Here is a 13,672-nt window from a genome sequence, read left to right on the forward strand (position 1 = left end):
CCAATTTATATTCTCTGGTTTATCAAAAACTGATTTAAGTTGTTTCTAATTCTTCCTTACCACATCTGTTCTACTGACCAACTTTTCTATTCTTTAACCAGTATCAAAGGGTTTTTTCTATTTTTTTTTTTTATTACTGCTGCTTTATAGTACAACTTGTGATTTGGAGTGCTCTTTCCCCTTCATTTTTACTTTTCAAAAAATTTCCCTTGAAATTCTAGACCTTTTGTTCCTCAAAATGAAGTTTATTTTCTTTAACCCTATCAAGTATCCCCTTGATATTTTGATGGCTATCGCACTACATCTGTAAATTAATTTAGACAGTTTAGTCAGTTTCATTATTGCTGTGATTTCACCATGAACACTAAATATCTCTCCACTTACTTAAGTCATACTTTATTTCTTTAAAGATTGTATCTGTATAGGTCTCAAGTGTACCCTGGTAAATAGATTGACTCGCAAATATTTTACAGATATAATCAAGTTTTCTTAAAGTAAGCCACAGCTGTTGGAATGGTTTCATCTGTAAAAGCAAGGGATAGCAGTTAGCTGTACAATCACTGTATTATTAATTTATTGCTTCCCCTGGAGTGTCAAAGGACAATCTTACTGAAGGCCTTTAGTCAATCAAAATCCAGTTTGCATTAAAAAAGTATGTGTGGTCTAATTTTTGAGAATGTTGAGCTATCCTTGGCTGCAGTTTGAACTTATAATTGAATTCTCACAGGAAAAATAAATGACTGTCTAGGAATCTGATTAAATTAAGATATGTTCCATCTGAGATAACCAAGGCAAGAATTTAGCACCTTTCCTATTACTGCAAACACCACTAGAGACTATTACTTTTAGGCAACTGCTTCCTCTCAGCTTTTCAATGGCACATGTGTTTTGCAGCTGTCCTCACTTTAGCCAACAAGAATAAAGAATCAATTAAGAGGAAAAGGTCAAATCATCAAGCTGCCTGAATTACACCTCAGGGTTCGGGTTTTTTTTAACTTTAAAATAAGAACCACATCAAATACACTAAACAAAATGATAAGATTTCAAGGCAAGATTTTTCTCTTTAGAATTCCCCCCTTCCCTCCCCCCATTTTTAAGTTTGAGGGCAAAGTTCAAACACACAAACCCTTCTTTTATATATCCACTTTTATTTTATAACAAAAATCACCTTAGGATACATTTTATCTGATAGGCAAGATTTTACTATGTGAATTAAACCAAAACTTATATCATTTTAAATAAATTCACAGTTGCAAAAGGAAAAAAAAGACTCAAAGAACAGAGCTAAGAATTTCAGAGGCAGACTTTTGGGTAGACTGGATGTTTGAGGGACTATATGAATTGCTGTTGAGTTGTTTCAGTTCTGTCACTCTGTGTGACCCTATTTGGAATTTTTTTTGCAAAGGTACTGGAGTGTTTTGCCATTTCCTTCTCCAACTACATGAACACATCTTTCATGTAAGCTGCTTAATGGCTGGGACTATTTCTTTCTCGTCTTTGTATTCCTAGAATTTAGCAAATTCTAGGAATCCACTAGTACAAAGGAAGCAATTAATTTCTTATTGAATGGAATTATTTAAATAGGATGCTTAAAATGTGAAAATTGTCACTATTCAAAGATACTAATAATATTTCAGATGCCTTAAGAATTTAAATATTATGTCATTTATGTTATTTCATTGACTTTGGTCCTTAATCAAGCAAAAAACACAGTTAATCATTGTTGGTTAGTCGCATTACTTAAAATATATATTGGATCATGGATGTCATGTTTGGATAAAAAATACTTTCAGGAATGTTCCCCTGAGGTTTAAAAAGTTGGTTTCTCTTTTTTTTTTAAATTTTCAAGTAACTAGTTCAAGTAAGCCTCCACTAAAGTCCTATTGTGATAACTTAACTTGGCATAGAAGTATCCCTGGGTTCTTGGAAGCTATGTCAGAGAGGTTTGAAGTCCAGCAGGTCCTATCCTACAAGAAAGGTTCTAGACACAAACACAGCAATGTCCCCCAAAAGGGTTGTATTGGGTCAAGTACAATTAATGTCTTCAGATATGTAAGTATGTGAAAAGTACCATGTTTATCACAGACAAGGTCTTACTGTTGACTTCACTGTTTCAAAATTGGAACATGCCCCCTTCCCATTTCCAAAAAGCAAATCCTACTGAGGTGCAATGATTTAGTCATCTAAACTAGTTGTTCTTCCTTTTAACAAATCCCTGAACTTTTCATCTGTTAACAATTATATTCACTGGTTTCCAAACTTGATGATGGTAGACCAGCAAATGGAAAGCTATTATTGGCCATGAAGAATGATGGCCCCAGGGCATCCTTTAATGAAGTCTGAATTTAAAGTTACTTAATTGTGACTGATAGGGATGTTGGTATCCCTCCAGGAGCCCCTCGTAATGCTGGAAAACTCTCTTCTGGTGTAAAGGATTCAAAAATCTACCAGACTGTGGCACTTCTTCCCTTATGGGTATATTCAGGCTTTGGGCTGTCCCAATTGCCCCCAACCTTGAGTCAACTGTCTTTCCTCCTTCTTCCTAACCCTTAATAAAAGGGATTAATATCATTTAATAACTTAAATAAAAATCCCAGATTGAAGCCCTAGGCAGGAGAACTCCAACCTAGAATTTTTTTTCTCAGTCAATAAGCATTTATTAAGTGCCTACTATGTACCAAGTACGGTGCTAAGTGCTGGAGATACACATGAAGTCTGTCCTCTAGGAGCTCAGTGCCTAACTGGGGCATGGTTTCACTTTTTGTATTATATTTCCAAACCCCAACATGGGGAATAGTATGTAATAAGTGCTTTAAAAATGCTTGTTTATTGATAAAGAGAACTCAAGACATCTCCAAACTCACTCTGGAATCCCCAGGATGATCCCACAGCTTTGAGCAGGAGGCAGGCAGATATGTGTCTGTAGCCTAACATTTAGCCCAGTGAAGTTCCGAGTTACTCATATTTTGACATTTAGGCTACTTAGAGGTTGGTGATAAATTTTTTGTCCAAAGCAACTAATGAAAACTTATTTACTAAGATGTGGATTATCAGTGTTGGTGAAAAGAGTACAAATGTCATTGAAGTCACAAATCTTTAAAAGTAGTGAATTAAGTTCAAGTAGTGAGGTTATTTATAAATGCTAAATATGTGGCCTAAAGTAGCTTGCATTATCCCCTTGGGCAAATGCCAATCATTCTTGTAATGGGATTTTACTTTTTCTAATTAGGTTCTTTCAATTTTCTAAAATGCTAAATTAAATGCAGTCATATTTCTGTTTCACTAGGCAAATACAGAGAACAAATCAGTAAATTCTGTCCAAAAGCCGGAAAACGCCTAAATGGCTCCCAACTCTCTGAAAAGATATTATACTTGAGAAAAACTCTGTGTTCCAAGCTAGTTGACAGAGTAATGTCTCTGCTCATAATATATATTCCATCATTATGAAGGGTGCAAGTCAAGTTAAGACCTGATTTGGATGTGTTCTCCTTGAGATAGAGCCATTCCCGGGTAATTGTATTGTAAGACTGCACTGTTAATTGGTCCTCGCTTTGGTTGGTCCTTTTGTTGGTTCCAAGTTCATGGAGACAACCTCCCACCAAGTAGATGGTCTCCTCCACAGACAGCATCTGTTGTTTGCGAATGTGGACATCACATACTTCAAAAACAGTCCAGGCATCAGAAGAGGGACAGTACTGCAAAATGTTCATATTCCTATCTAAAATAAAAGAATAAGCAAAATTGTAAACATCACAGACATTGCTCACCACCCACAGCACATCCCCATCTCTCTGTACTACAGCACTTTAAAGTTACTAGAGTAACTTAATGCGAATCTAGTTAGTTCACTATTGAGTCTACATAGCTCCAGCTAAAAAGTACGAGGAAACTCTTATTTCCCCCGTAGAACTAAACAAATCTATAAGAAAGATAAAATGTAGAGTGGAATAGAATTATTGGAAAAATTAGATTTGTCTAATGATTTATAGTGACTAATAAACAGAAACATTTTTTAAAATATATATATATATATAATATATATTTCCCAGAAATCCATAGTACCTTTACAAAAATTGATCACATGATGGGCACAAAGGAATCAGAAGCAAATGTAAAAAGGCATAAATAATATATATTATTTAGAGACAAAAATAGTAATTAATTCAAGATATATGAACAAAAGATACAGATCTAAATAAAGACTAATGGCATCTTGCATGATGAATAAGTGACAAAGAAAAATATTATACTAAAAATAATTTTAGTTACAAGACAATATAGCAAAATTTATGGTTCATAACTAAAGTAGTCTTCAAAAAGAAAATTTGTTTCTTTGAAAACATAAAATAAAAAAAACAATTAACTCAAAATATAATTTTAAAGACTAGAAAAATGAATTAGCAACCCTAAGATAATCACAAAGGAAAGAATTTTCAAAATCAGAAAAGCAGAGAAACTTGAAAAGAAACTAACCAAGGAAACTAAGAAAGAGGAAAGCCAAATTACAAAATGAAAATGAAAATGGGAATTCAGAGCAGAGAAATAATAAAGAGGATTATCAGAAAATTTTATATACAATTATACACCAGTGAAACTTAGAATTCAAAGGAAATTGTTGAATATGTACATAAAATACCAAAAGTAACAAAGCAAAAAATAGAAATCTTAACCCAAACTTAGAAAAGGAAATAAAGCAAGCCATTTACGAACTACCAAAGCAAAAACTTTGAACCAGATGGATTTACAAGTCGTTCAACATTAATTGGCAAGCATAATTCATGATATAATCCATAAAAATAACAAAAGCCATATGATTATTTTAATAGATGCAAGAAAAGCCTTTGACAAAATATAGTACTCATGTTAAAAGCCCTTAAAAGCATAAACATAGAAGAGGCCTTCTTTAATATGATCAAAAGCATATATAAAATGCCAAGACCTAGCATTATTTGTAATGCAGAAACATTAAATGTTTCCCTAGTACAAACAGTGGCAAAAGATGCTTCTACTCACCATTAGTATTGTACACCATTATACAAATATCAGAGATATAAACACTGCATAAAATTATTCCTATTTGCAGATGACATGACATGAGGGCATATTTTGAAAATATTAGCAATCAGGAAGAAACGAGATTCAATAAAACAGCAGAATATAAAATAATTCCGTGAAGTTATAGGCATTTCTATACCGTATAAACAAAAACTAGGAATAAACTATGTAGTAGGACCTAATTCAGTCCATTAATGTTAACTGGCAGCTAAGTGGGCCTGGAATCAGAGGAAGACTCATCTTCCTGAGCTTAAATCTGGCCTCAGATAACTACTAGCTGTGTGACCCTGGACAAGTCACTTAACTCTGTTTGTTTTAGTTTCCTCATCTGTAATAAGCTGAAGGAGGTAATAGTAATCTATTCCAGTATCTTTGTCAAGAAAACCCCAAATGGGGTCACAAAGAGTCAGATACAACTAAAATGACTCAATCATAACCATGTTAAGTGACTCCTTTGTGTTGCTCAAAGATCTCTAATAGCAATTTCTTCTTTTCTTTCAAGGTGCAGAACCACAGTTTTAATTAGCTAACTGCAGCTACTTAGCCTAGAACACTAACACCCAAATCTCCTCAGTGTTGGAAACCCTCTCAGTCCTGGAGCTTCATCAATTATTCCACTCCCTAAGAGCCTGGGCCTGAGTCTGGGAAGGATATCCACACATTGGAGCCTTAGCGTTTTCCAATGCTAAAAGGGAGTGGTGTTGGGATGGTGGGGCATGTGAAGAGCACCCTGAGGGCAACGGCACTGATATCCCAGGGTCTGCATGAACAGCTGGACACTTACTGCACTAATTCCAACCACCCTGCTCTCCTTATTTGTGAGAGTATGCCTGCCTCAGAATGAAAATAAATTTAAATAAGCAATCTAGAACTTGACTGTGCTTGTTAGAATGATCTGACTTTCTGAAATGAATAGCCATACATCTATTGTTTGAACTAGATATCTGAGAAGAATTGGCATGCCAAAGACAAATAATACCAGGAATTTCATTTTTTCTTTTCATTATGAACATAATCAACACAAATATTCCAAAATTTTATATATAAAAAGAGGATTTTATTTGAAATGATGAGTTTCTGTTACATACTATTATTACAACCTATTTTTAAAAACTATTTAAAAAGTAATAAAATCATCATGTGTTTCTTTATGATTTTGAGGGTTTTTCCATGTCCTTTTTTCCTTCTTTACTGACGCTCTTCTCCTTCTTTCTCTTTTGTACCCCTTTTAATTCTCACTAACCTACCAACCCCCCAGAGAAGCCTTTCCTTGTCTCAGATAAGACAAGTCAAACAAAAGAGATCAAAGTATTGGGAATATGTGAAAAATGGATGTCTCATTCTGCATCAAATCTACACCTCTCTGTCAAGAGGTCTTCTGAAATCGTTTGGTCACTGCATGGTTCAGAGTTCTGAAGTCCTTCAAAGAGGCCATCGTTTACATTATTGTGATTGTCCTCTAATCTGTTCTCCTGGTTCTACTTTTTGCATTCTACATGAGTTCATGTCTTTCTGATGCACTTTTTTTTTTTTTGGAGGCAGTCAGGTTAAGTGACTTGCCCAGAATCACACAGCTTGGAAATGGCTGAGGCAGGATTTAAACTCAGGTGCTCCTGACTCCAGGGTCAGTGCTCCATCCACTGCAATACCTACTTGCCCCATGACTTGCTTTTAATTCTTCATGTTCTTTTTTGGTTTATGCTTATTATTTATTTTTAGCATTCTTTTCTTTTTAAATTTTGAGTTCCAAATCTCCTCCCTTCTACCCCTCTACTACCCACTAAGAAAGCAAGCAGTATGTCAGTTATAAATGTGAAATCCTGCAAAAGAAATGTCCATTGCAAAAAAAAAAAAAAGGAAGAAAAATTAAAAAAAGAAAATATACTTCAGTTTGCACTCAGAGTTCATCGGTTCTCTCTGAAAGTGGATAACATTTTTTCATCATCAGTCCTTTGGAATTGCCTTGGATCATTGTATTGATCAGAGTAACCCAGACTGTCGTAGTTGGTTTTAATTATGCCCAATAATGTCCTGGTTCTTCTCATTTCACTTTTCATAAGTTCATCTAGCTGCTGCCTTGTTTTTCTGAAATCACCCCCCGTGATTTCAGTGCTATAATCACAATCATATACCACAATTTGTTCAGTCATTCACCAAATGGAGAGCATCCCCTTGATTTCCAATTCTTCACCACCACAAAAAGAGCTGCTGTAAAAAATTTTGGACATATAGGTCCTTTTACTTTTTCTTTGATCTTTTTGGGATACAGACCTAGTAGTGGTATTGCTAGATCAAAAAGTACACACAGTTTTATAGCCTTTCAGGCATAGTTCCAAATTGTTTTCCAGAATGGCTGGACCAGTTCACTTCTCCATATTTGTCATTTCTGATAGGTATGAGATGGTACTTCAGAGCTGTTTTAACTTACATTTCTCTAATTAATAGTAATTTAGAGCATTTTTTCATGACTATAGATAGCTTTAATTTCTTCTTCTGAAAACTGCCTGTTTATATCCTTTGATTATTTGTTAATTAGGGGAATGGCTCTAAATTTGATTCAGTTCTATACTCAGTATATATTTGAGAAATGAGTCTATCAGAGAAACCTGCTGTAAATTTATATTACTTCATTGTCTGTGGTACCTTTTAGCAAAATGTAGTTTCCCTGATTATCTATTATTAAATATATATTATATAGTATTATTATTAATATATCTATTATTAGATATAATAGATTATATATCTATTATTAAATAGATATATATTACATATCTATTATTAGATATATAATATATATTATATATCTATTATTAAATAGATCTGTTTTTGCTTTTGCTTTGTCTGAGATTGTGAAATTATCTACTTTTTTTTACTTCAGAGGAAGGGTATAAGATTCTGCTCCAGCCCTTTATTTTAGCTGTGTGTCTTTCAGTTTCAAGTTTGTCTCTTGTAAAGAACATATTGCTGGATTCTATTCTGCTATCTGCTTCCATTTTATGAGTGAGCTCATCTCATTCACATTCACAGTTGTAATTACTCATTGTGTATTCTCCCTTAATTTCATTATACTCTGTTTCTTCCTGTCTCTTTTTATCCAGTCCCTCCTCAAAAGTCTATTTTGCTTCTAATCACTGCCTCCCTTAATCCACCTACCCTTTTATCATCCCCTTCTCCTATTTCTCTATTGGGTAAGTTACATTTCTATACACATCTGAGTGTGCATATATATTCTTTCCTTTTTGAACAAATTCCAATGAAAGTAAGGTTCAAGCATTGTCTGCCATCCTTCCTCTGGATTTTCCCCTCCATTATAAAAGTTCTTCTTTGACTGTCTCTTTTACGTGAGAAAATTTCTCCCTTTCTACCTCTCCCTTCTCCCAGTGCATCCCTCTTTCTTATACCTTCAATTTTGGGGGGAGATTATTGCAACACAATCAACTTGCACCCATGCCTTCTGTCTATATAAAGTCCTTTTAACTACCTTAATAATGATGAAATTCTCAGGAATTACACATATCATCTTCCCATTTTATTAACTCCCTTATAATCACTCTTTCACATTTACCTTGCTTCTCTTCAGTCTTGTGTTGGAATGTCAAATTTTTTATTCAGTTCTGGTCATTTCATCAAGAAAGCTTGAAATTCCTCTATTTCATGAAATATTCATTTTTTTTTCCCCTGAAGGATTATACTCAGTTTTGCTGGATAATTGATTCTTGGTTGCAGTCCTCGTTCCTTTGCCTCCACTCCTTTAACATGGAAACCACTAAATCTTGTGTGATCCTCAGTGACTGCTTGAAACATTCTCTTTGACCTGGAAGTTCTGAAATTTGGCTATAATATTACTGGGAATTTTCATTTTTAGGATCTCTGAGGAGGTGATCAGTAGATTCTTTTCATTTTTATGCTGGGTCTAAGATATGTGGGCAGCGTTCCTTGATAATTTTTTGAAAAATGATGTGTAGGCTCTTTCTTTGATCATGGCTTTCGGGTTGTCCAAGTTTTCTTCCAATGAAATATTTCACATTTTCTTCTATTGTTTCATTCTTTTGACTATGTTTTATTGTTCCTTGATGTTTCATGGAGTCATTAGCTTTGACTTGCCTAATTCTAATGTTTAAGGAATTATTTTCTTCAGTGAGATCTTGTACCTCTTTTTTCGTTTGGTTTATTCTGCTTTTTAAGGCGTTCTTTTCTTCAGGGAATTGTGCCTCTTTTACCACTTACCAATTTATCATTTACCAATTTTTTAAGCTGTTATTTTCTTCAGAATTTTTTTATATGTCTCTTTTACCAAGCTGTTTTTCTTGCATAATTTTCTTGCATCATTCTCATTTCTTTTCCCAATTTTTCCTCTACCACTCATCTCTTTAACTCCTCCAGGAATTCTTGTTGGGCTAATTGGGTCCAATTAGCATTTTTCTTTTGAAGCTTTGTTTGTTGCTATTTTCATATTGTTTTCTTCTGAGTTGATGTCTTAGTCTTCCCTGCTACAACGGAAGCTTTTGGTGATCAAATTCTTTTTTTGCTATTTGATTATTTTTCTAGTTTATTTCTTGACTTTGAACTTTATGTTAAAGTTGGGTAACCTCACCTAGGAGTGCGGTAGCACTGCCCTAGGTTTCAGGGTTTTTTGTGCTATTGTTTTCAGAAAAAATTCTTGGGATCTTCAAGTCTTTGGTGCTTCCAAGGTGGTGTGATCCTGGGAGAAGTGTGGTCACCATTTTCCTGTTCGGCCCTCAGTCTTTACCCAGGAAGGGCTCCTGGTCCTCTGTAGCCACCAAAGTCTAGTGCTCTCTTTTTCTTGGAACTGTGTCAAGGGTCCCTACTCCCTTGGACTGATCCCCTACGCTTCTCTCCACCCTGGAAGTGTAACCCAGAACTACTTTATGCACAACAGTCTTGCCAATCAGTGCCAGCCACTCCCAGTGACAAAAAAGCATCCCCTGTAATCTCTTTCTGACCAGTTGTCCATCCCCCTTACCATGTCTGGACTGAGAGCTCCCAAAGTTGCTGCTACTGCAGTCACTGTTTCCAGCACATGTGTGGCCTCCAGACAGGCTTCTACCCCAGTGTCAAAGACTTTTCCTTTGACCTCTTTAAGTTTTCTTAGGTCAGAAAAATGTCTCACTCTCACTTTTGTTGGCTCTGCCACACCAAATTTTATTTGAGGTGTTATTTTAAAGTTGTTTGGAGAGAAATGTTGGGAGACTTCAGCTCATTGATACTGGGGTACTAATCACTAGTTATTGATATTGAAAGGAAACATGTGAGAATAGGGGATTAAGTCAGTAACATTAGAAAAATCCAACTGCCCCAAGAGTCCCCCTAGACCCCTGAAGGGGAAACATCCAGCTGCTTTCTAGGAACCTGATCTATCAGTGAAGTTGGGGTCAATCTCATCGAGATACCTGAAGTCAGGACAACTACAAACAACACCCCAAGAACTTCACCTCCTAAGGAAGTCTAGTCCACATTTGTACAGTTCTAACTGTTAAGACATGTTCTGTAAACTGAATTTAAATCTGTTCTCTACAATGCTACTCACTGTTCCTAGTTCTTCCATCTGGGCCAAGCAGAAAAAAAATCTAATCCCTTTTTTACATAACACTTCTTCAATTACTTCAAGATAGCTATCATATTAGGGACAGGTAGATGATACAATGGATAGAGTGCTAGCCCTAGAGTCAGGAGAAATTGAATTCAAATCTAGCCTCAGATATTTACTAGCTATGTGACCTTGGGCAAGTCACTTAACCTATTTATGTCAGTTTCCTCATACATAAAAAGAGCTGGAGAAGGCAATGGCAAAATCACTCCAGCATCTTTGTCAAGAAAATCGCAAAAGGGATCCGAAAGAGCTAGACAGCACTAGACAGCAACAAAGCTAACATATTCTTTTCATACTAAATTTTCTTGTATAAGAAGTCTTCTCATTTAAGACAAGCTGAATATTTGGATATGATTCTTCTATGACAGCCAGGTCTTACATGATGGGGACAGCATGCAAAGCACAGTTTTTGGTGGTTTAGATGAAAAGCACTAGATCAGAAATCAGACGACCTGACTTTTACTAAACTGAACATGAAACTCCGGATATGTCCCTTAATCTCACAAGAAATGGATATTTAAGAAAAAATTTGTTATGAAAAAGAAATTAATCATTAGTACTTATATACTTAGTCCAAAGAATTCTTATTAAGTATTAACAAAAAACAGATTATATTGAGTCATAAGAGTTCCATGAACTGAGTAAGGCCCATCTCTCTTCTCAATTTCATAACAAAACCCTTAGAAAAAGATACCTTTATCATGTCCTCTTCTCCTCTCATTTACTTCTTAACAGTTTGGATGTGGGCTTCTGTCCTCATCAATTAATTGAAAAAGCTCTTTCTAAAGTTAGCAATAATCTATTAATTACCAAGTCCAATAGCTTTTTCTCAATACTTATCCCTTCCTGATCTCTCTGAAGCATTTAACACTGCTGACCTCCCTCTTCTGGACAATTTTTCCTCTCTAGATTTTCATGACATGGCTGTCTCCTAGTTCTCCCATCTGACTGCTCTTTCTTGGTGCCCTTTGCTCAGTCATCACCAATATCATGAATGAATGAAAAAGCATTTATTAAGCACTTACTGTCTGCAAAGCACTGGGGTACAAAAAGAAAAATAAGGTAGCCCCTGTCTCAAGGAATTCAGTTCCTTGAGACAGTGAGTTTCATGAACCTCCATGTTTAAAAAAGGCCCAGACCTTTCTCACTGCCTTACTATCCAGACCCTGCTTCAGCTACACTGTCCCTTCATTCCTGCAACTTCCTTCTTCCAATGCTGAGTTCTTTCCTGAACCTCCATTTTGAGGAAGCAACCAGACCATACATGACTCACTTTCCAGATTTTGCCACCACACTCTCCTCCACTCTTCAAGTTTTTAGCTTCTTTTTATGCATTGTCTTTCCCGTTAGACTATAAGCTCCTTCTAATGATGGAAAAAATGGGTGGAAAATGCCATCCACATCTAGAGAAAGAACTAAGGAGTCGGAATGCAGAGCAAAGCAGACTATTTTCTTGTTTTTTTTTGTTTTCTTTCTCATGGTTTCTCCCATTCATTATAATTCTTCTATACAACATGACTAATGTGAAAATGTGTTTAGTAGAAATGTATGTGTAGTGCCTATATCAGATTGCCTGATGTCTTGGGGGGAGAGCAAAGAGAAGGGGAGAAAATTGAAAACTTATGGAAGTGAATGTTGAAAACTAAAAATAAATTGATTGGGAAAAAAAGAATATAAGCTCCTTGAAGGTAAGAACTCTTGTTCTTTTTGCTTGTATTTGTACCCCCAGCACTTAGCAGAGTACCACACACATAGTAAATAATTAGTTAATTGACTTAATAGGAGGAAATAATACATATAAGGTTTCAAAAGCCTCCATGGTTCTTAGGATCTAACAGCAAAACAGATGGTAATACAATTTCTTTAATGTTACTTCTACTGATAAGACTATATCAATTTCTGATGTTGAACCTTCTAACCAGGTTAAAGATTTATGTAAACAGAACCTTCTTTCCTGGGTCTTCAGCCACTTTAGCTAATGAGAAGGCTGAAGACACCTTCTAAAGAAGCTGCCAGGTCACATATCTACAAGGGTTGATTCTCTGAATAGTGGCTATCTGGGCCAGGCTGGTAGTAAGGCCAGTGGTCTTGGGTGGGGAGTAAGTAGTGGAGAAACTGCTATTTCCAGGGCTCTTGGGCTCAGGGTCCTTGGCTGCTTACAATGGAATCTGAGGAGAAGCTGTAGTGAAAGTGGTGGTGCTGTCTCCACTGACTTCAAACATGGTAGATAGTTCAGGTGAACTTCCAAATTCTCTCCTAGTTTCTCTTCTCTCCTTTTTCTATACTCTCTCTTGATGACTTCATCAGATCCCATGAGTTTAATGATCATCCCCAGATAAATGACTCCCAAATTTATATTTCCATTCCTAGATAAATGACTCCCAAATTTATATTTCCATTCCTAGAATCTCTCCTGAGCTCGACTGCCATATTCCAATTACCTTCCCCTATTTCAATCATGAGCATCACCATTTTTCCAGTCATACAAGGTCATAACCTCAGGGTACTCCTACAATCTTCCCTCTCTTTCCACCTACGTAATCAATCAGTTGCCAAGTCTTGTCAGTTCTACCACCACAACATCTCTTGCATCAATACCCTTCTCAGTACTCACACTCAGTAGCAACCACTATGGCTACCATTCCCTTGTTCAATAAATATCACTGGCTCCTTACTTTCTCTAGGATCAAATACAAATTCTTCTGTTTTGGCATTAAATTTCCTTCACAACCTGGCTCCAACTTACTTTCCCAACTTGTTATACTAATTAGTCCTCTTCACACAGTGCATGGTCCAGCCAAACTAGCCACCTTACTGAACACATTTACACAACACTTCATCTTCTGTTTCCATATTTTTTCACTGGCTATGTCCCATGTCTGGAAAGTACTGGCGCATACCCTCTTTAGCTCTGTCTCTTAGAATCCTTGCTCCCTTCAAAACTCAGATGAAGCATATTTACTGATTCCCCTTATCCTAATTGCTAGTACCTTCCACCTCCCTACC

General features: G+C 35.9%; 1 protein-coding gene across 1 annotated transcript in view; it reads right to left on the reverse strand.

Moving 5' to 3' along the window:
* Positions 1-1,128: 1,128 nt before the first annotated feature.
* The window catches only part of KLHL42 (kelch like family member 42), a 30,872-nt gene continuing 18,328 nt past the window's right edge, over positions 1,129-13,672 (reverse strand). The window contains exon 3 of the mRNA XM_072654459.1: positions 1,129-3,718. Coding sequence (XP_072510560.1) covers positions 3,267-3,718 — 452 coding nt within the window. The 3' untranslated portion in view covers positions 1,129-3,266. The remainder of the gene's footprint in view (positions 3,719-13,672) is intronic.

This window comes from Notamacropus eugenii, chromosome 3 (genome assembly GCF_028372415.1).
Source record: "Notamacropus eugenii isolate mMacEug1 chromosome 3, mMacEug1.pri_v2, whole genome shotgun sequence".
Classification (NCBI taxonomy): Eukaryota; Metazoa; Chordata; class Mammalia; order Diprotodontia; family Macropodidae; genus Notamacropus; species Notamacropus eugenii.